Here is a 24997-nt window from a genome sequence, read left to right as displayed (position 1 = left end):
CGTTGTATCAGTTGACAAAAACTCCATTTTTGTGATGTTGAGTCTTGGACATGACCAATTTCAAATTGGTATCCTTTTCTCATTACAATGACTCAAAAAAGTTTTACCACATGGCAGAGGGTACCAATTTGTTCAATTGCTCATATGATAAATTCTCTAATCAAGACAATTCAAACAAGATCATTCAACCATGAATTAACATCTATAACATACCAGATTACATCAAAACATACACCAAATCAGATTTATTAAACAACCAAATTCCAAATACAACCAATCATCATACAAAATAATCAAACATATAAAACTCACGCGCACATATAATGACTAGCTTCCCTTACCTGACCAAACAACTCACCAGGCTCAAACAACTTTAGGGACACCAAAACACCTTTAGTTCCACATGATGCTTTATCTATACCTAAGAATAACAAAAGAACGATCAGGACATACTATTATGATTACTGACCTGTAGAAATTCATAAAGAGGGTTAAAACTTGAGAATGCAACCAAAGGAGAGTCACATGCAAGACTAAACAAAGAAGACCGACAGGAAAAAGAGTAGAAGTTCAACTTATACAGTTGAAAAAACTAATCGAACAGAAAGAATGAGTTCGCCAAAAGAATCACTTTAACGGTTTTCGATATTCAATAAGGCGAACAGATGACGAAAATTCTTAAAGAAAAGTCAGAAAATTTTTAAAAAATATTTTTTAAAAAGATCGTGTATTTTAAAATAATAAAACTATTTATACTAAAATATTTTAATATAGAAATAATGCAGACTCATTGTTTTAAATATCCATCTAAAATGTCATTTCTAAGATTATAACTATCAAAAAATGAAATTCCGATGTTTAATTCAAGAAAAAAAATATATTAAGCAAATAATATTATAAATATATTAAGAAATTGAATTGAAGTAAATTCTTATTATTAGAAAGATATTATTCGATGAATATATATCCCACAAACGAACTATACCTAAATTTGGAGACAACAATCGCGTAACGGAAGGTATGATAAAATATTTGTTACCAAAAATAATTGTAGAGAAAAAAAACCTGTAGGGGTACCCTTATGAATGTGGGTTGTCCTTGCATAAAACAACATTGCAGTCGCAATCAGCAAAGTACCCTTTTTCAGATTCTTTGCAGCGTCGGTGCTATTGAAGTGGGTACTCATGCAAACATGTTGCATCATATTTCTCTTTCGTACTGTGAAAACCGTGCAACACAATAATGTCCCCATGCAATCTTTCAAATTCATAATGCTTACCAATGTACAAGTTCTTCCAAATACCATGATGCATGCATCCACATTTTATTAATTGCTTCACATGTTTTTCATTAGCTCATATTGCTCCTTAATTTGCATCTACCTTAACATAACGGAACATCTATTGATTAGTATAATGTTTTCATGTTCATATATAAAGTTAGCTAACACAAGCATTTCAGGTTGTATTATACAGTATATCGTAGATGTAGATTTAATTGTATGCCCGCAAGTTTTGACCATTTGGTGGAAGGGCACACCACCACATGAATATACAGTGTCATATAAAAAAAATATTTTACACAACTATTATAAAAATAAAATAATATTAACAGAAAATAATTTTTATATTTAATAAAGAAAAAGTGAATAATAAAAAGAGATAATCTCAAAAAGTAACGAAAAAAAAGATAATGTCATAAGATCAGTATTCACAATATAATAGACAACTAACACCTGATTTAATATTAGTCTAATTTAAATATTTAGTATGACATCTCATCTAATATAAATTTCAATAAACAAAACATCACATAATCATAATATTAAGTAGAGTCATGTCTCAAAATATAAAACAATTTGGTTAAAGGAATGCTCCATTGAGCAAGGAATTACAGATAACATAGATCATCAAAAAATGCTCAAAAGAGTAGTAACAAACTTGTCTAAACTAAACAGTTGCATCCCCACATCTGCACAGTCACCAAAAATTTTCACATCTACTCACATGTGATCATTGTAAAAAGGAAAACAAAACAAGAGAACAGACGTAGAGAGACAGGGTAAGCTAGAGAAAAAAATAAATTTTTTACATAAATAAATAATAAGTGTAATGAGATCGAATTCACTAGTTGTTAGCACTTCTGGTGGCATCTACTGCTCTATAGAGTCATTGTCAATGGGTTTCACCCTACCACACACAAGGTCAGTCCATGATCATCTAAGGTTATTATCCTGTTAGAGATTAAGACCTCCTACTACTCTCACCACATGAACTAGTCTACCCTATGTGAGTTTGATTGATTCATTAGAGTGTCAAGATGCAGCATTACTTGAATCCTTAAGTCAATGCACACTACTTTATGATCAAAAGGAATTTCTCATGAAATTCTCACACCAAATCCACATGTTATCTCATAATATTATCATTTCATGCCAAACATATGAAATACAGTTCCAAATACCACACTATACATGCACAACATCATTTATCATGCCTTTAAGAAGTAAAACAGTCAATCATGGAAGAGAGCAAGTAATAAAAACACATATATGCACTGGTCTCGCTCAAGCTAGAAACCTTCACTTAAGTGACATAGGTTATCTCGCTTATGCTAAACATTCTCGCCTAAGCAAGAGCTCGAACAGTGGCACTGTGAGTTTTCTACGAGTTCTCGCTTAAGTGGTACCTTCTCGCGTAAACGAGATTGCTCTTTGCTCAAAACTAAAGCTCTTTGTCTGAGCAACAACTCTAGCAAAGGCAGATGTGAGTTTCTGCTATTCTCCCTTAGGCGAGAGTTACTCGCTTGGGCGAGAATAGCAGGTTTGTCACCTGTTCACGCATGCACAGCCAAAATCCCAAATCAAATCACAGACAATTCATTCTCATACAAATACAAGCATCTTCCAAACATTTTAAACAGGAAACAGAACCAAAAACAGACAAGATATTTCAAAAACCTTAAATACCATAGTTTCCCTTACCTTGACCGAGAGCTAAACTTGATGAGGAGAAATCCCTTAGTGGAAAAGCACCAAAACCTGGAACAACTTAAGAAGCTAAAAACAAAAATAAAGGTACACGAAATGAGGCTCTAGGGAATACCCCAAAGTCGAACCAACACCACCAAACTAGAAAAAAAAAAAGGGAAAGTACGGAGCTTTGGTATTCAACTTAGGTGGAGAAATGAATGTTCTGCTAGTTCGGAGGAGGGTTTTCCAACTGTCTTAACTTAGCTTCTGCTTCAGAAAGAGAAGAAAGAAAGTGAGATGTTTGTGTTTGAAGAGACATAATCGGAACCAAATAAGCACCGATAAAGGGTCATGGAAAACAAGTGGTTTAACCTTGAACCCTTTAACTCAATTTGGGCCCAAAACTTTAGAATAAAAAGTGAACTTTACATTTAGTGATTTAATCCCAATTAAATATAGGTTAAAATACTCCTTTGGTCCTCGTTTTTGTTGCAGAATCTCAATTTGGTCCTCGTATTTTTATTAGTCTCAATTAGTTTCTCATTTTTGTAAATTAGTATCAATTAGGTCATTTCCGTTAGTAGATAACTAACACCGTTAACTAGGTGTCATGTGTCAGCTTCTCGTTTTTTTGAATTTTTTGAATTTTTTTGAATTTTTTTGAATTTTTTAATTTTTTTAAATTTTTTTTAAAAATATTTATGCCACGTGTCACTTCTGTAGTGTGTCACGTGTCAATCTAATATGGTGACACGTGTCAAATTAATGTATGAATCTCAATTTGGTCCTCATATTTGTTAAATTGATTTGATTTGAGTCCCAATTTTTTTTAAAAAATTTCAATTTCAGGCACTCCAAATTTAGACCAAATTTTACTTTTATATAATGTTATGATTATTTTTATTAAAATTAATATTTTTATTAAATATTTTAATAATATTAATTATATTTAATATTAAAATTTTAAATATATTTATTTTAATTTTTTATAAATTTATTTTAAAATTTTACATTTGAATTTATAAAATTGTTAGTTTTAAGCCAACTCTAAAATATTGCATATTGAATATTATACAAATATTTTGAATATAAATTTATTAATCTATATATTTATAATTTTAAAATAAAATTTAAATAAAGTTTAATGTAAAATATAAATTTAAATAAATAAAATGTTGTTAAAAATATGTAATAGAAATATCACTTGTAATAAAAGTATCATCATTACATTTATAAAAAAAATTAAATTTGTTCTAAATTTGGAGCACATGAAATTAAAATTATTTTTAAAAAATTTGGAACTGAAATCAAATCAAATTAACAAATATGAGGACCAAATTGAGATTCATACAATAATTTGACACGTGTCACCATATTAGATTGACACGTGACACACTACCTGACACGTGGCATAAATATTTTTAAAAAAAATTCAAAAAAATTCAAAAAATTCAAAAAAACGAGAAGTTGACACGTGGCACCTATTTAACGGTGTTAGTTCTCTACTAACGGAAAGAACCTAATTGATACTAATTTACAAAAATGAGGACCTAATTGAGACTAATAAAAATACGAGGACCAAATTAAGATTTTGCTACAAAAACGATGACCAACGGAGTATTTTAACCTTAAATATATGTTCATGAATTATTTTTATTATGATTTTTATGGAAATCGTTTAAATAAAACTAAATTGTATCTCTCTCAATACAATGTTCTTTACAAAGGTAACTGCAAACCAGTGAACCTTATCAAAGAAAATATTATTTAAATAACTTCGACCAACCTAAAAGATTCAATAAAGCATAAGATGAAGTCTTATAGAAATTATAAGTTTTCGTAAATTTATCCAATTTGCTGTGAACCACATTAACCAAATTGAAAAGTAAATAAAAATGATTGCGTCACTGACTTGTTATATTATAGAACTGGATCGAAGTCTAGATCCAATATTTGGAAAACCAATTCCTTTAAATTCAAAGTATACAGATAACATGTTAAATAAAATATTTTTATTGTGTTTTCAAATTTTTCATTTTTTTTTCTTTTACTCCTCTTCCTTTAATCTCATTTGGACATTAACGATAATTGGTTACCGATTTGTAACCTATGTAAATCCGTGACTATTTAGAACATTTGGAACTTTTATGTTGGGTTAAAATACTCATTTGATCCATGTTTTTGTTGAAAAATCTCAAATAGGTCCTAAGATTTTTTTTAGTCTCAATTAGGTCCATATTTTTGAAAATGTGTAACAATTAGGCCCATTTCGTTAGAATAGAGTTAACGGTGTTAAAGATGTGTCACGTGTCAGCTCCACATTTTCTTGAATTTTTTTAAAAAAAAATTATTTTTTTTTTATTTTTTTTTTTGAATTTTTTGAATTTTTTTTTTTGAAAATTATTCATGCCACGTGTCACGTCAGTATTGTGCCACGTGTCAAGTCAGTAAGGTGACATGTGTCAAATCATTGTCTGAATCTCAATTTGGTCCATATATTTGTTATTTTTATTACATTTCAGTCCATTTTTTTAAATTCTTTTAAATATATTTATTTTAACTTTTTATAAAATTGTTTTAAACTTTTATATTTAAATTTATAAAATTATTAATTTTAAACCAATTCTAACATTTGTATATAAATTATTTAAAACAATTTTGTAATAAGTTAAAATAAATATTTTGAAATTTTAAAACAAAATATAAAATAAACTTAATATTATTAAAATGTTTAATAAAAATATCATTATAAAATTTATATAAAAGTTAAATTTGATCTTAATTTGGAAATGATGAAATTGAAAATTAAAAAAAAATGAACTGAAATATAATTAAAATAACAAATATATGGATCAAATTGAGATTCAAACAATGACTTGACACGTGTCATCTTACTGACTTGACACGTGGCACAATATTGATGTGACACGTGGCATGAATAATTTTCAAAAAAAAATTACAAAAATTAAAAAAAAAAATAAAAAATTTAAAAAATTCAAAAAAATGAGAAGCTGATACGTGACATATCTTTAACACCGTTAACTCTATACTAAAAAGAGGATTTTAACCTTTATGTTGAGGTATTTAACACGGTGCGCTCTTTTGATTGGGATTTTTATCCGCATTATGCGGTGATGTTTTTTGTTCAATTGGACAAATGTACAGGGCAATGCAGAGAGCGGATTTAGGAACTTATGTCATCCCGTTGTTTTGAGGAGATTTGTGAGTTTAATATTTTTAGGAAAAATAACCCCGTCTGTTTAATATCATTTAATGCACTTTTTTGTATTCAAAGTTTATTTTTTGCTCTGAGGGTTTTGTATGAACTGTTGTTTTTAATGAAATAGGTTGTTTGCATTATGCGTAATCATGAACTATGTTAACTTTAATTTTATTTTCATGATGACCTAATCTTATCTAATATCTAAATTTTTAATTTTTCTAATACAAAACTGAATATATTAACGAATTATTAATATTATTTTATCATTATTATTGATTAACAGTTTATTAAATACATATTTTTAACTAATAAAATCATTTCATATTAATTTATATATTAAGGATAATTTTGTTTGATATTTATTAAAATTTTTTATTTACCACATCAATCAAATTATCCATAAAATTTCACAACTTTCTTTACAAATTCACTTGGTCTAATTTCCAAACTCTTCAGTGGAAACATAAAACATTTATTTTTAAATTCATTCACTCGCTCACTTTTAAATACATCTTCGAAAAAAAACACCCTAATGACCACATTTTTAGTGTTATTTAATTTAATTTACCATACTAATTTAATACATAATCAAAAATATGTTATCCTAAGATTTTTCTTTTAATAAAGCAAATTATATATAATGTTGCTTAACCAATTTAGGAAAATAATAAATAAATTTTAAGTCTACAATCTTTTAATACAACACGCAATTGACAAGTTTAATGTTTATATATTATCATAGAGAAAATAATGAAAATTCATTTAAATGTGGAACGTGGTTTAAGACACAACAACACATCATGTAACTAAATAAATCAATAATCAATAATCTTTTACATTTTAATGAAAATGTTACCGCGTTCAAGAGAATGTTTAGCTAAATAAGAGAGTGTTAAAATAAATATGTAAATATGATATACAATGCTTTTGGGAACTCCTAGTTATTTTGTAGATATAAGTCGCATCAAAAATTTTTATTACATTGGTGTTGTCATAAAGTTGCAAGAAACTACAAAGGAAACAAAGTAATTAAAGGGAGACAAGTTTACTCGTGTATGTATGTATATATATTTGTGGAAGAAAGAGAATGAAGGAGAAAAAGATATTATGTTAATAATTATTGACAAAATTCTTGTTCCATGGCTAAAATTTACTAAAAAAAATTTTGCAGACAATTTTTTTATCGTCATCAATAATTTTGATTTATCAATGAATTTTAAACATTATTGAATGATTTTGGTCGTCAACAATATTAATTTTTCTTGTAATAAACCACTAATAATGTGTGTGACAAAGAAGTTGAATGAATTATCTAGTCTTCATGAAAAACATCGATGAAGTACTAAAGAGTGAATTGACCAAGGACAAAGTCATATGAATTTTTTATAAGTGTATTACTTCAAAAAGGATATCTTACTCGATAAATATAAAAATGTGTAAAAAGTTATCCTATTGTGTGAATGGAATTTTGCAAAGTAGGAATGTTCGTTGAGTTGGATAATCCAATAAACTAATTTGACCTTATTCATTAATACATATTCTCATTAGAGCTCTATTTCTCACAAAATGACTTAACTAAACAAATAAAACTCTAATTAAAAATTTAAACATATCACTATATATAATAATAGAACAACATATATTCACTCTAAGCACATTTGAATCACATGCATTGCATCATAGTTCTTACATATAAACTCAAAGAATAAAACAACTTCAAAAAGGGTAAAAAGTAAAGTTACTTTGTTTTTCATTCTGATCGGATGAATGCGTAAAACTCGGCTTTTTTGTAATTGAGGGTCTATTGTATCTCAAAATTGTAAAATAGGGTCTCTCAAATTTTTTTTTGCGAAACAGGGTCAAGTCGTCGTAAGGGAGGACGACATTAAAGGTGAAGTCGTCCTCTCTTCAGCCGATTTTATTTTTTCTTTTTAAAAAAGTGATGTCGTCAGCGTGGAAGCCGGTTTCTTTATATCTTATATTGAAGTCGTTAAGTTGGATCACGGTTTCACTTTTAGTTTTTGTTTTTTTCTGTTTTAACGTAACAACTTTTTTTTTCTAGAATTTAAACCATGAAATATTTGCAATTTTAGTGCTCATGGCTCTATTCACAGCCTTCATAACAACACCACTAGTGATGGCAATCTATAAACCAGCACGAGGAAATTCAATGAAAACACGACGGAAGTTGGGTGACAGTTCTTGGAGGTCCGGGAATGAAATGGTTGAGAAGTTTAGAGTCTTGGCCTGTCTCCATGGGCCAAGCAATATCCCTTCTATCATAAATTTGATTGAATCAACTCAAAGCACAAAAAGATCCTTGATAAAGTTTTTCATGATGCATCTTGTTGAGCTCACAGAGCGCTCATCCTCTATCAAAGAGTGCTCGTAGGAATGGTTTCCCTTTCTACAGCCGCTTCATTGCCTAACATTAAAAAAAAAAAAAAAAACCTAAAAGTGAAACCGGCTTTGGGTCTAACGACTTCAATCTCAAATATTATAAAACCGACCTTCACCCTAACGACCGGCCTTCACCCTAACGACATCCCCTTTTTCAAAAAAAAAATGAAACCGGTTTGGGGGAGAACGACTTCACCTTTAATGTCGTCCTCCCCCACAACGACTTGTTTCGCAAAAAAAATTTCAACGAACCCTATTTTACAAATTGATGGTCATAAAAACCCAAAAATACAAAAGAAATCGTAAAACTCTTTACTAGGAGCGATCCTACGATTTTTTATTCTCAAAAGGGTGAAAATCGAAGTTAAAAATCTAAAAAAAACAAAGAAGTTTAAAAAGAAAGTTTAGAAAAATAATAATTTATATAAAATGAGTTTCTGTTAATAAAAATCTATTTCAACCATTTATTATTAAAATATTTTTATATTATTTTCTCTATTATTTTACAAACATCTTTCAGTGTTATTAATAAATTAAAAACGAGTTAAAAAACATATATATATATATATATATATATAACATTTATAATCAAATAATAATATAAAAATATTTCAACTTCTTTTTGAAAGATAATACATTCAAGTAACTTAGATTACGGAGAGATAAATTTGATATGATTTGACATTGAAATTGGAATAAATCCGAAAACCTGTGATTGCTATAAATGTGTGCGAAGGGCCACTATACCGAAAGTTTATTGTTTAAAATTGCAATCACAGATTAGAGATAGCATCTTCAAAATCCAAAGGGCAAGTTAAATTCCCCCATTCATTTTCATATTGCTTATTCTTTTTCTGTGATATTCTTGACAATGTGCTGCATATTTTGTGATAGCCACAACACGTGCCAGATCAACGAATAGATCCTTGAAAGCTCAAATTCCGCGTTCTATCTTCCTTTAATCTTGTTCTCTTTTTCCTTTGCCATTATTATTTATTAGGGTTGTTTTTCTTAGAATAATGCTAAAGCAAAAACGGCAGAATAACAAGCTGTAAACGCGTTTTTTGTTTTAGCAGCATCACAATCTCTTCTCCAAAGCACTTCCCTTTTGGCTTTCTTGCTTTTGAGAATGACACATTTGGGATCTCTTCACTTTCCTTCTTGTTTATTCTTTCTTGGGATTAATTAGCTTATGCTTGTTATGTGTCATCACAATCATCATAAAGTTTCTTACACAACCTTCACTCTTAAGTCATGAACACTTAACTACGTTAGATTTTAAGTCTAATTTAATTACAAAATCGATTTTAAAGTGAGGTTTTTATTCACTTTACGCAACACTAAGGTATTTACATATTGTGAGACTAGACATTAATGAGTGGTTTGATAGCGACCCAATAGGAGTAAAACTATATGCCTAAGAAACAGAAATCTCGATAGGATAAGCTTTTTAAACAATGATTATGATACCATGTTAGAAGTAGACTTTAAACTTAACTCAATCACACAAAATCATAAGGTTTATATCCACTTATATACTATGAAATTGTCTTATCTCTAGATAATGTGAGACTTCCAATATGCTCTCAATCTAAATTCAAATTCATACAATTATGGTTAACATCATATGTTAATTGGATAAATTTTAATTTAGATCTCATAAACATGAATTAATTATTTTGAAAAATCTTATTTATCCTTATCCATTATTTCACTCCATTCGATGCTCATTTGTTAAGATTCGGTATCCAATTCATTAAGAAAACTATTATATATATATATATATATATATATATATATATATATATATATATATATATAAAGAAAGAAGTATGAAGTATTACAATTTTATATCTAATTTCAATATTTCTGTAAAATTAAATAGTTTGAGTGATAATTGATCATTTTTTAAACTGTTTTGTTAATAAATGCATCAACTTTAATGCGAAAATGAATGGATAGTCCTTCATTAACAAACTTCACTACAAATTAATGTATAAAAAGAAATTAACCATTAATGTACTTGAAAGTGGTTAAGTCTTTCTTTTACTTAAAAAAGTTTCTATTTATTTCTACATACAGAACCTGAGTTAGTCTATTGCAAAATTAATTATTTTTTATTTGAAAAGATCAAAACAATGTGTGAAAATATAATAGGTTAAATAAATATAAAAAATAGTTAAATGAATTTCGATTAACTAAATATTGATTAGATGGGTTTTGGGTTGTTAGATAGTATATTATTGTTTTAGTTTCTTATCCAAACATTAGTATACGAAGTGATGGTGTGGTTGATGCTTTGGCAAATGCTTCTTTAATTTATGCTATCTCCTTTGCTTTTATGGTTGCACATCACTGTATTGCTTCTCTTGTTGATAACGAAATAAAATATCAAGTAACTTTCAATACATCATTTTTTTTAATCAAATATTGACTCTCTTTTGTAGTGTGATTTGTTGACATTATTTCAATGACAATTACGTAAACCTCCCAAATGGATACGTGTGAAAAAGAAGAATAAACTATCACTAACATCAACGATACCATGTTTATAATTTGAGAATAAAAGTTAGATAGGACTGTAAAACTTAAAACTTTATGAAATAATAAAGATTTTGTCCTCAATTTTTTTTAGTTTTAATTTGATTTTAATTTTTAAAAAATTAATACAATTTAATTGTTTTTGTTAAATATTTTGAAAAAAATTAATGATTTTTTTAATCCAAATTGACACTTTAATTATATTAATTATATTAATAAAGCAAATCATCATTATTAATAATTTTAATTTTGGTGAAAAATCCTTGATATGTTTTGAGAAATTTAACAATGAAGACCACATTGCATAAATCTTTCAGAAATCGGGACTAAATTAAAATTAAAAAAAATTGAAAAACTAATTTTACATTTAGAAAAAAACAAAAATAAAATAATTAAACCAAAAATAAAACTAAAAGTGTTTCGAACGTTAAAGTATGTTCAGATAACATTTTTAGAGAGAATTAACTCAAAATTTTGATTTAAAATTGTTTGAAATATTGTTTGTGTTGCAATCTAAAATTTCTATCACAGTTTTATTTTTAAAACACACATTGAAAGTTTTATAAAAGAAAAACTAATAAATGCATTTTATTTTTTAAAATATTGAAACCAAAATTACATCTAAAAGTCATTGATAGTAATCGAATTTTTCCTGTGATTATGCATTTTCTTTAAATGAATTTAATTTTGATATGTCTCACTATAAACTTTTTCAGACTAGCCAATTAAAAATCAAATTACTTGTAAGTTTTTAAACAGTTTAAACTAACGTAATGATTATTATATAAATTTTAGTTTAAATAAATAATAAAAGTTACACACTTTTTACTGAATGCAAAAATTTAAACTATTTAAATCTTGTTCGGATCTAACTTTTGAAACTTAATTGTACTGTACTACTTTTTAATAAAAAAAATAAAATCTAAAGTGACTGTCACATTATGTAATGGGTTTTTCTGTAAATAAAGTATAAATGTGCCTATTATTAATATGATTTAAATATACGTTTTTCATATTTTTGTTGTTTTTATTTAATTTGATATTTATTTTTGTTTTGTGTTTAATTAAGTCTTCATTTTCGTTAAATTATGGTTAATTTGGTTATTTTATTAACGTATTTAAATAATTAACGTTTTTGAATAGTACATGTCACGTGTCAGTTCCTGATTTTTTTGAACTTTTTTTAAAAATTTTTTATTATATTTTTAAATTTTTTTAATTTAAAAAAATTGTTTACATATCAAATTATAATTATATCAAGTGTCAATGCTATTATTTTATTTATTTATTTTAGTTTAGATATTAATTCCGAATTTTAGACTTTTATTCTTCTTTTGTAGTGATGCCAATAATAGCTATGCATGAAAATTTAATTATTTGCTTTTTGTTATCGAAAGAATGAAAAGGAGAAAGTGATATAAGTCAGTTGCGTTATTTGACTAAGAAAAGCAGGGTAAAAATAATTTTAAACTACTTCATGATTTATTTATTTATTTATTTATTTATTTATTGTTATTAATTAAATGTAATTTATTTTATATTTATATTCAGTCTGATATTAAAATTTTTTAAATATATTTTTAAATTATTGTATTGTATTGATAATAAAACCTCTTGACAGGATACATATTGTGTAACATATTATTATTATTATTTTTATAACTTAAATGAAATAAGGATTTTAAATACTAGTTAAAATCTGATAAAAAAGAGTTCTTTAATATTATTAACGTGAAGTTATAAAAAAAAAAATTATAAACAAATTTGTTAAAACATTCTCCCAATACTGGTAGACTTATTGAAAGTGTGTCGGTTGAAATTCTTTTCCTGCCAATGGTGAAGGAAAACGAGGTATTCCTGAAACTCACCAGCATATCCCATACTACTTTGTTTAACTAGCACGCTTCAATTACAAATAACTCTTTTCTGAGAAATATAGAAATATAAAAAATTAAAATTGCAGATTTATAAAATCTAGAAGACATTATTATTATAACTAAAACTGAAAAACCAAAAAAACTAAAGTAACACAATTACTGTATTTAATTGAAAAAAAATATCATTAACATTTTTTTGTGACTATTTTTATGACGGTGGATGCGAATTCAAGAAATTGATTGGGTGGAAGGTGCAGTGAGAGTGGAGGAGGTTCTGCATATCTAAAGTGACACGCATAGTTGATTGTGCCGACACCACTTTTTTTTGTTGCGTAGGTTCTCTCTTTTCATGTTGGAAGCTATATCTTCTCACTATTTCTGTGTAAAATTCAGAATCCCTCTACTTAGATGAGAGAGTAGCTGTTTGATGGATCAGAACTCTTGATCCAGAAAATAATTTAATCGAACTTAATTTTATCTTTAAGTTTAATTAATTTAGTTTGATTATTAATTTAATACGATTTGTTTTGATTTGTAGTTTATGTTAATTCTTTTTGGCTTAACTTTCAATTTAATTTAACTCGATTTGATTTTATTTAACTTTCAGTTTCACTTACTCGACTCAATTTTCATTTTGATTATCATCGATTCGGGCTAATCCGGTTCAATTTTCAGTCTGATTCGAACCAATTTAGTTTGACCATCATCTTGATTCAGTTTAACTTTCGACCTTACCTACCTTCAGGCTAACCCAAGCGAGTCCAGCTCAACCTTTAATCTAGTCTGACCCGACTTGAGTTGACCTTCAACCCAGATCGACTTATCTTGACATTCTATCTAACCCGACTCGACTTTTTTGACTTGACTTTTTATCCTAATCAATAAACAATTTCACAACTTGAAAAATTTTATTTTCCTTTTTAATAAATTTCAAATTCAATTATTTTAGTTGTATGTTATACCTTCTTAAAATTTCTCAATTTCAATTTTTTCACCAAAACATTTCATTTTCTTTAAAAAAAATTAAAAATTTTCAAATAAATGAATTACCTTCATTAATTATCTTGTTCAAACACACCATAAAATAAATGATAGAAAATTCTAATTAACATTAAGTGAAGTGTCATCCTATAGAAAATTTGAATGATACATTGTATCGGATATTGATTGGAACTTTAGTGATTGCCTAGTATAACTGTTTTTTTTTTTTTTTTTTATTTCAAGAATTTGTGATCATAGAATGAGAGAAGTTATAACTTGGAGTACTTTCAAAAAAATTCGAAAATAATGAATATGTAATAGCATGTAAAGATCCACTTGATATCTCACTTCCTAATAAGAGCCTAAGAAGAACAACGAACAAAACAAAAAATTATATATATATATATATATATATATATATATATATATATATATATATATATATATATATATATTAAACACACTAAAAAAACAAGATACTACATATTTTACATTGAGTTATTTCTTGGAAGTCACCTCAGCATGGATAGAACAACATTATTGTTTTTTTAAATCAGACGGAAAAACAAGCACTAAAAATAATTAGAAATTCAAGTCATATTCTATAAGTTTCCCAGCAAAAGAATGATTTAAAAGTAAGAAGGAAGAAGGTATTATAATGCGAAATAAGAGCTGATATTAATTAAATGCATAAAAAAAGTGATCTTAAATACTCCATAAGAGCTGATATCGTCGAAAATAAAGAGTGTAATATTAAAATACCAACTACGACCTTTTTAAATGATTTCGTTGGCGAAACAAATTTTAAATATTTTTTTTTTTTGTTTTCAATAACTTCGTATCATTATTTTTTGAAGAAAAAAAAATCAGTTAAAGTATAATTATTTTTAATAATTAGTTGGGTTCAATATATCTATGTCATCGAAAAGTTTTGTCGTGAAAATATACAAATTCCTTCAAATACTAGTTTTTCTTTTCATTTCACTCCTCAAAATCACTAGTTAAAGACAAGCCTTGTGCCGATTGAATGTAGTTGTTATAAGACATTGAAATAAGTGAAGAGGACATTTAAGAGTGTAAAACGCTGAATAAATAATTACCTATCAGGTCATTTTTAGTTTGATTTACTTGTACAATAAATAGACTTAGATTGAGGGGACCATTTTCTATTACCTGTTTGCGAAAATAGTTGTTATATTTAAAAAAAATTAATATTATCTATTAAAACATATAATATAATGTAATTTATATATTAAATATTTATATTTAAAATATTAATTAAACTTATTAATATAATTTTTTTAAATTACATATTTTGTTAAGCTTTTTAGATTTAGATTTAGATTTTATAGTTTAAAGTAAATTGGAGTGATAAAATTTGCAATCCATATACAATATGCATCCACCTTATCTTTATATAATAAGATTTTGCATACTTATCAGATCTTATTACAAAGTACACTATTTTACTGGTGTTATTATTTTTAGGACTAATTATGTTTTTCTCTTAAATTATAACACAAGATTTTTTATTTTTATCTATATCTCAAATCATTAGATTTCTATATTTAAGAATGGATGATGTAGTTATTTTTGTTTAACCGTTGTTAACTTTTTTTTATATGACAAAAGACAAATTATATTAACCTATAAAACATCGAAACCTATTGTATTTTCTTTTGTACAGTATGGTCTACCGCCGAACCATCGTCAGGCAGACTAAGAACCATCGGTCAGGTGGACCCTCATTTATGAAGACAACCGACAGGACGCACGACCTATCGGTCGGGCGGCCACACCAAAACCTGGATTAATAATCATGTTTAAAACGCAATTGAGCCATGATTAAGAAACCCTAATCACATACCCAAACCAAAAACTATAAATAGAAGTCCAATGTAAGTTGGTAAGGACCTTCAACTCGCATTTTATTACAACATTTACTGCTACCTACCGATTGATCTTAAACTGACTTAAGCATCAGAGCCTTGTAGACATGTACCCCGATCGCCCGACTAGTCGAACGGGAGGAGAGTCGAGCTTCGGAGGGAAATGCAGGACCTGGATGTTAACTGTGGGCGAATCCGAGAAGAGCTGGACTGGACGACCGAACGGCAAGAGAAAGAACTGTATAAGTTCACTAAGGAGGACGTCACACAAAAGGACTCGAAGGTAATTTGAGTGTTGGAAGTAGGTGTTTGGTCCCTATACCCGAAACATCTTTATTTTTGTTTCATTTTCTTTGTCTTGCTTGTTTTTCTTTTTCATTTTCCATCTCCTTCAACATCTTCTTCCAATCTCAATAATCCAAAATAAAATCTCACAATCCTGTAAGGTATTAACATCAAACAATTTTGGTCAAGAGATTACATCAAACAAAATCAAATAACGACAATCAGATTCCAGTGATAACCTATTGCGGTTGTGGGTATCAATTCTCAAGTGGTACTAAATCTGTGTTGTAGGTGTTGGTTTTGTGTGTTAAAGAGAAGCTTTATAGAGGTCCAGAGAATAGAGGGTTTTAACTGCAATGACGTTTTAAGTAGATTTGGGATCATAGAAAAGTTTGAGGGAGGGTGTTCAACAATGATCTCAAACTTATCATTGTCCCAAAAGTAGAAGGTGAAAGGGGACTTGAAGAGATAGGAGGGTAGATATTGACGAGAGATCAATGGGAGAGAGTGAAGTCGAAGAGGGACAAGGATAGAAGAAAGTGAATGCATAAAAATGTCAACAAGAGAGAAGAAAGAGTTGGATAGATGATTTATTGGAATCTAAAAAAGAATACAATGGAGGAAAACAACGAAAAAATAAAAAATGAAGAAAAAGAAAAAAATAAAAAATGGAAAAAGAAAAATTAAAAGAGCAAACACATGTCAATATATTGTAAGTCAACATCAAAAAAGAAATTAACTTCGTTGTATTAGAAAAAACTGTATTCATGTATTTTTCAAAGTATAAGAATCTAATAAAATTAAAGTTTAAAATACTTCATAAGTTAGGTTTAATTAATATGTACTTCTTACATAATTATGTATGATTTTTAGAGCAGTCCGTCATCATTTCTCTTGTTGTTTGAAATTCTTAGTTATATTTTATTATCTAAATAATATATTATCTAAATATTCGTTTTTGTATATTATAAATTTGGTTTTTCTTATTTTAGTTCATTTGATCATAAATTTGTAAAATAAGATTATTTGATATTTTTTTTTCAAAATTAGGTCATGTTGTGAGGGTACAGGTGAAGTTTTCCTTCACCCAATCGATTATTATTTTTTTTTTCAAAAAAGTAAAATCTTCACTACATATAATAATTTGTATGTGTGAACCCGTACCTATGAACATGAATTGTGCAGAGCAGATTGTACTAGCATGTGCTTCTGTCAACATTTTTGAATAAAATAAAGTCAATATTAAAAAATATGATTTTCAATATGAAGTCGTCACCATGGCAACAAGTTTTCATTAAATGGTATATTAAATTCGTTGTGTTCCTAGATTCCAATGAAAAATCGTTATTATTTCATCCGGTTTCACTTTCCTATGTAAAAAATGAGAAACCGGTTAGATAGAGGATAATTTCACCTATAATATCATTCTCATTTAACAAAAAATTAAAGAAACCCATTCTTACAAATTTAACTTCAAATAAAAAAAAATAAAAAAAACTGCATAAATTCGCTTAAGAATATCGATGAAAATATTTAAGAAATACTGTTAATGTTTTAGAACAAGGTAAAAACCATGAAAGTCAACATTTTGCAATTTGATTAACCAAAATTGTTAGAAGACAATGATGATAATAACTCCAAATCTCGGACCTTATAAATATGGAACCCATCTCTGTGTTGTTACTCGCCACTTGTTCCAGATGGCTGTTTCTCCAGTCAGATATCGTTCCACCCTCGCATTCTCCTTCTGCTGCCTTTTCTTTCTCGCACTCTGCACCCCTCTCACCGCCGCCACAGATTTCGCCGGTTCAGCCTGCCTCGGGGTCTCCCCCACCCAGTTCGCCGGCTCAGTCACCCAACTCATCACTGCCATCAAACAACTCACCTCCATTCTCTCACGCTTCTCCACACCATTCGCCGACTTCCGCCTCGCCACTGCCATCGCCGACTGCCTCGACTTGTTCGACATCTCCTCCGACGTTCTCTCCTGGGCCCTCTCCGCCTCTCAGAACCCCAAAGGTATCAAATCAAAAACACTCTTCTAAATCACACTGCCAAAGTTGCTACCAATGAAAACTTCTTGGAGAAGATTTATAAGAATTTAAGGTTGTTGCAGGGAAGCATAACAGCACGGGGAACCTGAGCTCCGATTTGAGGACATGGCTAAGTGCGGTACTTTCGCATCCACAAACTTGCTTGGAGGGATTCGAAGGGACGAACGGCATTGTGAAGAGTTTGGTATCGGCTGGCATCGGCGAAGTGGTGTCGTTGGTGGAAGAGCTTCTTGCGCAGGTGGTGCCCGTAAACGATGAATTTGACGCCAGGAAGGAGCAATTTCCTTCGTGGGTTAAACCCAGGGAAAGGAAGCTTCTTCAATCGATTGGAGTGACTCCTGATGCTGTGGTAGCTTTGGATGGGAGTGGGAACTACGGTAGGATCATGGATGCGGTGCTTGCGGCACCTGATTATAGCATGAAACGGTATGTGATTTACATAAAGAAAGGTGTTTATTTTGAGAACGTGGAGATCAAGAAAAAGAAATGGAACATCATGATTGTTGGAGATGGGATGGACGCCACCGTCATCTCCGGTAACCGGAGTTTCATCGACGGTTGGACCACCTTCCGCTCATCTACATTCGGTAAGTTTGCCATTGCCCTTCACTCTCTCACTCTCACTCTCATGCTACTCTTTTCTTCTTTCTTTCATATTTCTCTCTCTTTTTTCTAATATAATTGTTCATGTTATAGACTAGACTGCAGTGTTCAATTTATGAACATTAGTTTTAAACGATGAACGCAAGTAAAAGAAAAAAGGTAATTTTTTTAAAAAAAAATGGACATGGATTATGATGCAAAATTTGAATCCTTGCATTAAATTTCGGTGGAATCTTCTATTTTGAACATCTTGGTTGCCTGGGAAATTGGGTAAAAGCGTGCGTGACAAGGGGAAATTTTTTCACCGTACTTTTGTTTTTGTCGTTAGCGGATGCAAGAAGACTCATTGATTATTTCTTTTAATAAAAAATAGAAACATATCTTATTATTTTAATTTGAATTTATAATTATTTAATTATCGTTTAACAGGCTAGCGCTTATATATAAGAAATTTTATTGGATTACTGATCTCTTGGAAATTTTTTCTTAAGTTATATTTTTGTTATACAAACTGGATGTATACATTCTTAATATTTGATTCTATAAAGTTTTAAGATTTATATGTTATTTTTATTTTATAAACTACGGTTTAGTGTATTTTCATGTAAAATAAAAGGAACAATAGAACAAAGAATTCTTTTAATGATTTTTTTTTAATTTCTCGGGATTGATTTAAATACTCGGTCTTAAAATCTCCCGGTGACTTTTAAAAATTACAAATAGGGATGACACTTGTTGTTTCCAAAAATTTGGCGTTTCTAGTAAAATGAATATTCTAAATTTGTGAAAGACGGAGTTGAATGCTTGCATTAAATGTCTCAGAATCACCCTTTCAATTTTCTTTAGGTGTTTATAGGTTGAAACCCAATAGTTTCTACTTCCATCCTACAATCATTTTTATTATCTTCTATTCAATAACTTAATTTATATTTATATTTTAATTTAATATATTATTATTATTATTATTATACATAGTGTCAAAGATGTAAGAGAAATAATATGCTGGTGTAAAAATAGTTTTTCCTTATATATTTTAGCTGGCAATTCATTGAGAACTTTATATTGTTACTGAAAGGCAGAAGGTGATTTGATAAAGAAAAAAAAAAGATAAGTAATTGCTTACGAGAGACCACCTTACATTATTCAATTTATTATAATAAATTTTTTTATTAGTGATAAAAAATAATTAATTAGTATAATAATTTATTTAAATATTAATTTATAAACTAAAAGATAATTATAATTAAAATAGTTTATAAATTATTATTATAATGAATTGATTTTTATATTGGTTATTAACACTAACTACTTAAAACAAAAATTCAGTGTTTGTATTTAAATTGGTAACTAAAAACACAAATTTAAAAACCAACTTTTTTTTGTAATGAATGTTAGGAACCAATTTACTGTAATAATCAATTTAAAAATTATTTAAATTATTAATAACTTCTTTTATAAATTGATATTTAATTAGTTACTTTTTATCTCTAAACTCGGTCACTAATAAGATACATTATTTGGTATAGTATCTTTTAATTAATAAGTCAACTGAGCATAGACGGTGTAAATCTACATAATCCTTTATTTTTACTTGTACTATGTCCTAACCTTTCAAAATTGTATTTCCAATAAATTGAATCGATACAAAAAATGGTAGTAAAGTTATTTTGTACAGAAGATGATCCTAGGTTAATGCCTGGCTTTGATATCTTAATTTTTTAAGGTTTGCAAAAATTAACGATATCATTAGAATCAATAAATACGTGTTGATCACTATTTTACATCAAATATTTATGAGTGTTCAAGAAGCAACCAAGATAATCCACGTCTGCCAGCTAACTCCTTATGAATCAGCACAAACATGAATGCATAGAGTCAAAATTGTTCTGTTTTAGGAACAGTCACTTCTTCTGAACCAACAAAGCAAGTAAGTGCCTAAATATAATTTCGACATTTAACAACCTTCAGTAAGTAGGGCCTTAATATTTAATCACACTAGCTACTAACCAGCTAACAAAATCCAGTATGCAACTAACCCATAATTAGCATTAAATGAGCTCGTTAACACAATTAAAATTCTCAATAAACCCATCTTATTCACTGACTGAAACGTTCAACCAAATTCTTGAATCAAAACAAAAACATTTAATGTAGTTCACGAATCAAACTCTTAACTATCTGTGACATTAATAATGTCTGATACTAAAAATGTGTGTGCAGCTGTGAGTGGCAGAGGGTTCATAGCAAGAGACATTTCCTTTCAGAACACGGCAGGGCCTGAGAAGCACCAAGCAGTGGCGCTGAGATCAGACTCAGACCTATCTGTGTTCTACCGATGTGGGATTTTGGGTTTCCAAGACAGCCTCTACACCCACACCATGCGCCAATTCTTCAGAGAATGCAGAGTAACAGGCACGGTGGACTTCATCTTCGGCGACGCCACCGCCGTGTTCCAGAACTGCTTAATACAACCGAAGAAGGGCTTGCCAAATCAGAAGAACACGATCACAGCACACGGTAGAAAAGACCCAAATGAGCCAACGGGTTTCTCGTTCCAGTTCTGCAACATCACTGCAGACTCCGACCTCGCACCCCTCGTCAACACCACTCAAACGTATCTGGGCAGACCCTGGAAGACTTACTCACGAACCGTTTTCATGCAATCGTTCATGAGTGAGGTGATAAGAGCAGAGGGGTGGTTGGAGTGGAATGGAGATTTTGCTTTGGACACGCTGTATTATGCAGAGTACCTGAACACTGGCTCAGGTGCCGGCGTAGCGAACCGTGTGAAATGGAAAGGGTACCATGCATTCAATGATTCCAGCCAGGTGAGTAACTTCACAGTGGCTCAGTTTATTGAGGGGAATCTGTGGTTGCCTTCCACTGGAGTAACCTACACTGCTGCATTCAAAGTCTAACGCAACACTGCCACGCTCTCTCACTCTTGTACTTATAATCTATTCAAGTGGTTCTTTATGGGTCCGTGTTTAGTTCAATTAATTAGGACTTTATTACTGTTAATGATTTGAGTTTTGTTGAACAAGATGGAGGCAATATTGTGTTACAGCACATGCAGCTTCACTAAGTTTTAATGGAGGTGTCATGTTGATTAATTTATCATAGATGATTGTGGTTTACCTTCAGTCTCTTTTTTAATCTGGACTAACTTGAACATTACAGTGTATGTAAAATTTTAAAAAGCAAGTTTTTTCAATTCCAAAATATCAAACACTTGCTTCACCACTGTGTATTTAAACAAGTAGTTGCTCAGTCCTAATCCCCAACAAACAAATGAAGCAATACAACTAACTTTTGGCTCTGGGGTTGCATAAGATAAAGGTAACCATTTCTTGAAAGTTGAAGCCATGAGATAAACCATGAAGGTGTCGTTGTCATAGTTATTCTATTTATCAGTCACCGTCAAATGGTTTGATAGTACTTCACTAATAGCAGTGACCCACTCTTGGTTTCTGACTACTCTGGGAATCGGAAGATGTTACCGAAACTCTTGAATTAAAGTATTGAAACTGTTATTCTCGAAGTGGAACTGTCAACGTACAAAGGTCCCTTCAATCAGAACTTGATGAGCACCCACCCTTTCATTATTTTCACCGCTATCCACAAAAAACCAAAACAGAATGACCCAAAATGGAGGCAATGTCTTCTTTTCTTAGATCATTCTCTTTCACCGACACGTGTTTCAGTACTTCTACATCAACTTCATAGATAACCATCACTCTAAACCAAATGACGGTTCCTTTTCGGGTATTTCTCATTCTCACTTCCCATCGTGCTCGTCAATGCCAATAATACCAAGTTGGTCTGCGAGTAAAAACAAAAGAGGTGACCCAACCTAAGCAGAAATATAGGAAAATTAATACGGCAGACGTTAATTTTTGTGCACCACATGCATCCCCTTTGGCCACAAGCTGATTTTCATGTTACCATGTTTGAAAAGGTAGTTCAATTGTCTACCCTCTTTATGTTAAAGGTTAAAAAATCGAAGCCCGTGCTATTTTTTAATTCTAATTTCTATTTCATGTTCACCAACTTGCCTTATTTATCACGAGTCAAAAACGGAAACCCTTCATCTCCAAATTTCATTTTATCAGCCTCTTTCTTCTTACTGTTGGTGTAATAGTAATTTCATGGCTATTCCTAAACTTTTCCTCCTTCTTTTGGCATTCTTCTTCTCACATGCCGTAGCTGTTAAGTCCTCCAATGCTTTTACAACCCCAACATTCCATGCAAACCACTCTTCCTTAAATAGAACAAACTTATTTCATGATGTAAGCTTCGATTCATCTAAGCTTTCTATCTCGATAAACATAAATCCAAACATCATCAACACCCTTCTTCAGTCCCTCCAAGCAGCAATATCTGATGCCACAAAACTATCTGATCTATTAAACAATGCAGGACACTCAAGCATCACAGAGAACAAAATAGGAGCAGTCCAAGACTGCAGAGAACTTCAACAATCCACCTTAGCTTCCTTACAACGATCGCTATCAGGGATCCGTTCCCAAGACTCCAGAAAAGTAGTTGATGCAAGAACCTACCTCAGTGCAGCCCTCACCAACAAAGGCACGTGTCTAGAGAGCTTAGATTCTGCTTCGGGTACCCTTAAGCCAGTTCTGGTGAATTCTGTGATCAACTCTTACAAGCATGTCAGTGACTCTCTTTCAATGCTCCCTAAGCCAGAGAAGAAGGCTTTCCAAGGACACAAGAACAGGCGTTTGTTGTGGCTGTCAAGGGCAAACCACCGGCTCCTGAAAGGCAACGATGGGGTGCTTGTTGTAGCTGCAGATGGAACGGGGAAGTTCAGCACCATCACTGAGGCTATCAACTTTGCTCCAAACAACAGCGTCGGTAGGACAGTAATCTATGTCAAAGAAGGGACTTACGAGGAAAATGTTGAAATCCCAAGTTATAAGACCAATATTGTTCTGCTTGGCGATGGAAAGGATGTCACTGTTATCACCGGCAGCAGAAGTGTCATTGATGGCTGGACCACTTTCAGATCTGCAACTCTGGGTAAACCCTGAACTATTAACATGCTGTATCAATATAGATTATCAACATAAAATGGAAATTGCGTGTCTTTGTTTATCAGCGGTCTCTGGAGAGGGTTTTCTTGCACGTGATATTGGTTTCGAGAACAAGGCAGGGCCAGAGAAGCATCAAGCAGTTGCGCTGAGAGTGAATGCAGATTTCACTGCTTTTTACAGATGTGCCATGTATGGTTACCAAGACACTCTTTATGTTCATTCCTTTAGACAGTTCTACAGAGAGTGTGAGATTTTTGGAACCATAGATTACATATTTGGGAATGCAGCGGTGGTTTTACAAGCATGCAACATTGTGTCTAGAATGCCAATGCCAGGCCAATTCACTGTCATCACTGCACAGTCCAGAGATTCCCCTGATGAGGACACCGGTATTTCAATCCAAAACTGCTCCATTCTAGCTACCACAGACCTGTACTCTGATTCTGGTAGTGTCAAGAGCTACCTAGGAAGACCGTGGAGGGTTTATTCTCGTACTGTGTATCTTGAATCCTACATCGATGCATTTATTGAGGCAGAGGGGTGGACCCGGTGGTCCAATGACGAAGGCTTGGACACTTTGTATTATGGAGAGTATTCCAATTATGGGCCTGGTTCGGGGACTGATAACAGAGTAGATTGGGCTGGGTACCATTTAATGGATTACGACAGTGCCTACAACTTCTCAGTTTCGGAATTTATCATTGGTGACGCTTGGCTAGGGTCTACATCATTCCCTTATGACAATGGGATTTAATTTTTATCTACTGAACCAGAGAGGGACGATGTGTGTGAGAACTTAAATAACATTTAGGCCTTTATCTTGTTCACGTGGCCTTTGCATGTGTAAAATGAAAAAGCTGGAATTGAAACATTACATGTATTTGTATTATCTAAGTTCAATGTTTTATCATAAACGTCTATGATAAAAGGTACTTGAACCAAGCTGCTACGTGTGGTTTCTCTGCCTTATGTATGCCAAACAGCTAAAATTAAAAAATAAAATGAATGATTATTCTTAAAATTGTATTGTAAAAGTAACATTTTCAGTTTTTTTTTTTTATTTTCAAAAAATGGACAGGCAATGAGGTTAAATTGTCCGAAATTTAGGGTGGGTTAGAGAGG

General features: G+C 30.5%; 2 protein-coding genes across 2 annotated transcripts; both read left to right on the top strand.

The window, feature by feature from the left end:
• The first annotated feature begins 17841 nt into the window (after nucleotides 1-17841).
• LOC114177869 (pectinesterase/pectinesterase inhibitor PPE8B) lies at nucleotides 17842-21961 on the top strand. The gene is made up of 3 exons (XM_028063458.1): nucleotides 17842-18186; nucleotides 18284-18808; nucleotides 21045-21961. Exons 1-3 carry the CDS (start codon nucleotides 17868-17870, stop codon nucleotides 21740-21742), a joined length of 1542 nt encoding a protein of 513 aa, XP_027919259.1. The 5' UTR covers nucleotides 17842-17867; the 3' UTR covers nucleotides 21743-21961.
• Nucleotides 21962-22899: 938 nt separating this feature from the next.
• On the top strand, nucleotides 22900-24817 carry LOC114177870 (probable pectinesterase/pectinesterase inhibitor 12). The gene is made up of 2 exons (XM_028063459.1): nucleotides 22900-23861; nucleotides 23941-24817. The coding sequence occupies exons 1-2, from the start codon at nucleotides 22973-22975 to the stop codon at nucleotides 24627-24629; spliced, it is 1578 nt and encodes a 525-aa protein (XP_027919260.1). The 5' UTR covers nucleotides 22900-22972; the 3' UTR covers nucleotides 24630-24817.
• Nucleotides 24818-24997: the final 180 nt, after the last annotated feature.

Source organism: Vigna unguiculata, chromosome 3 (assembly GCF_004118075.2).
Source record: "Vigna unguiculata cultivar IT97K-499-35 chromosome 3, ASM411807v1, whole genome shotgun sequence".
Classification (NCBI taxonomy): Eukaryota; Viridiplantae; Streptophyta; class Magnoliopsida; order Fabales; family Fabaceae; genus Vigna; species Vigna unguiculata.
Note: the sequence above shows the minus strand (reverse complement) of the source record. Positions and strands in the feature narration are given on the sequence as shown.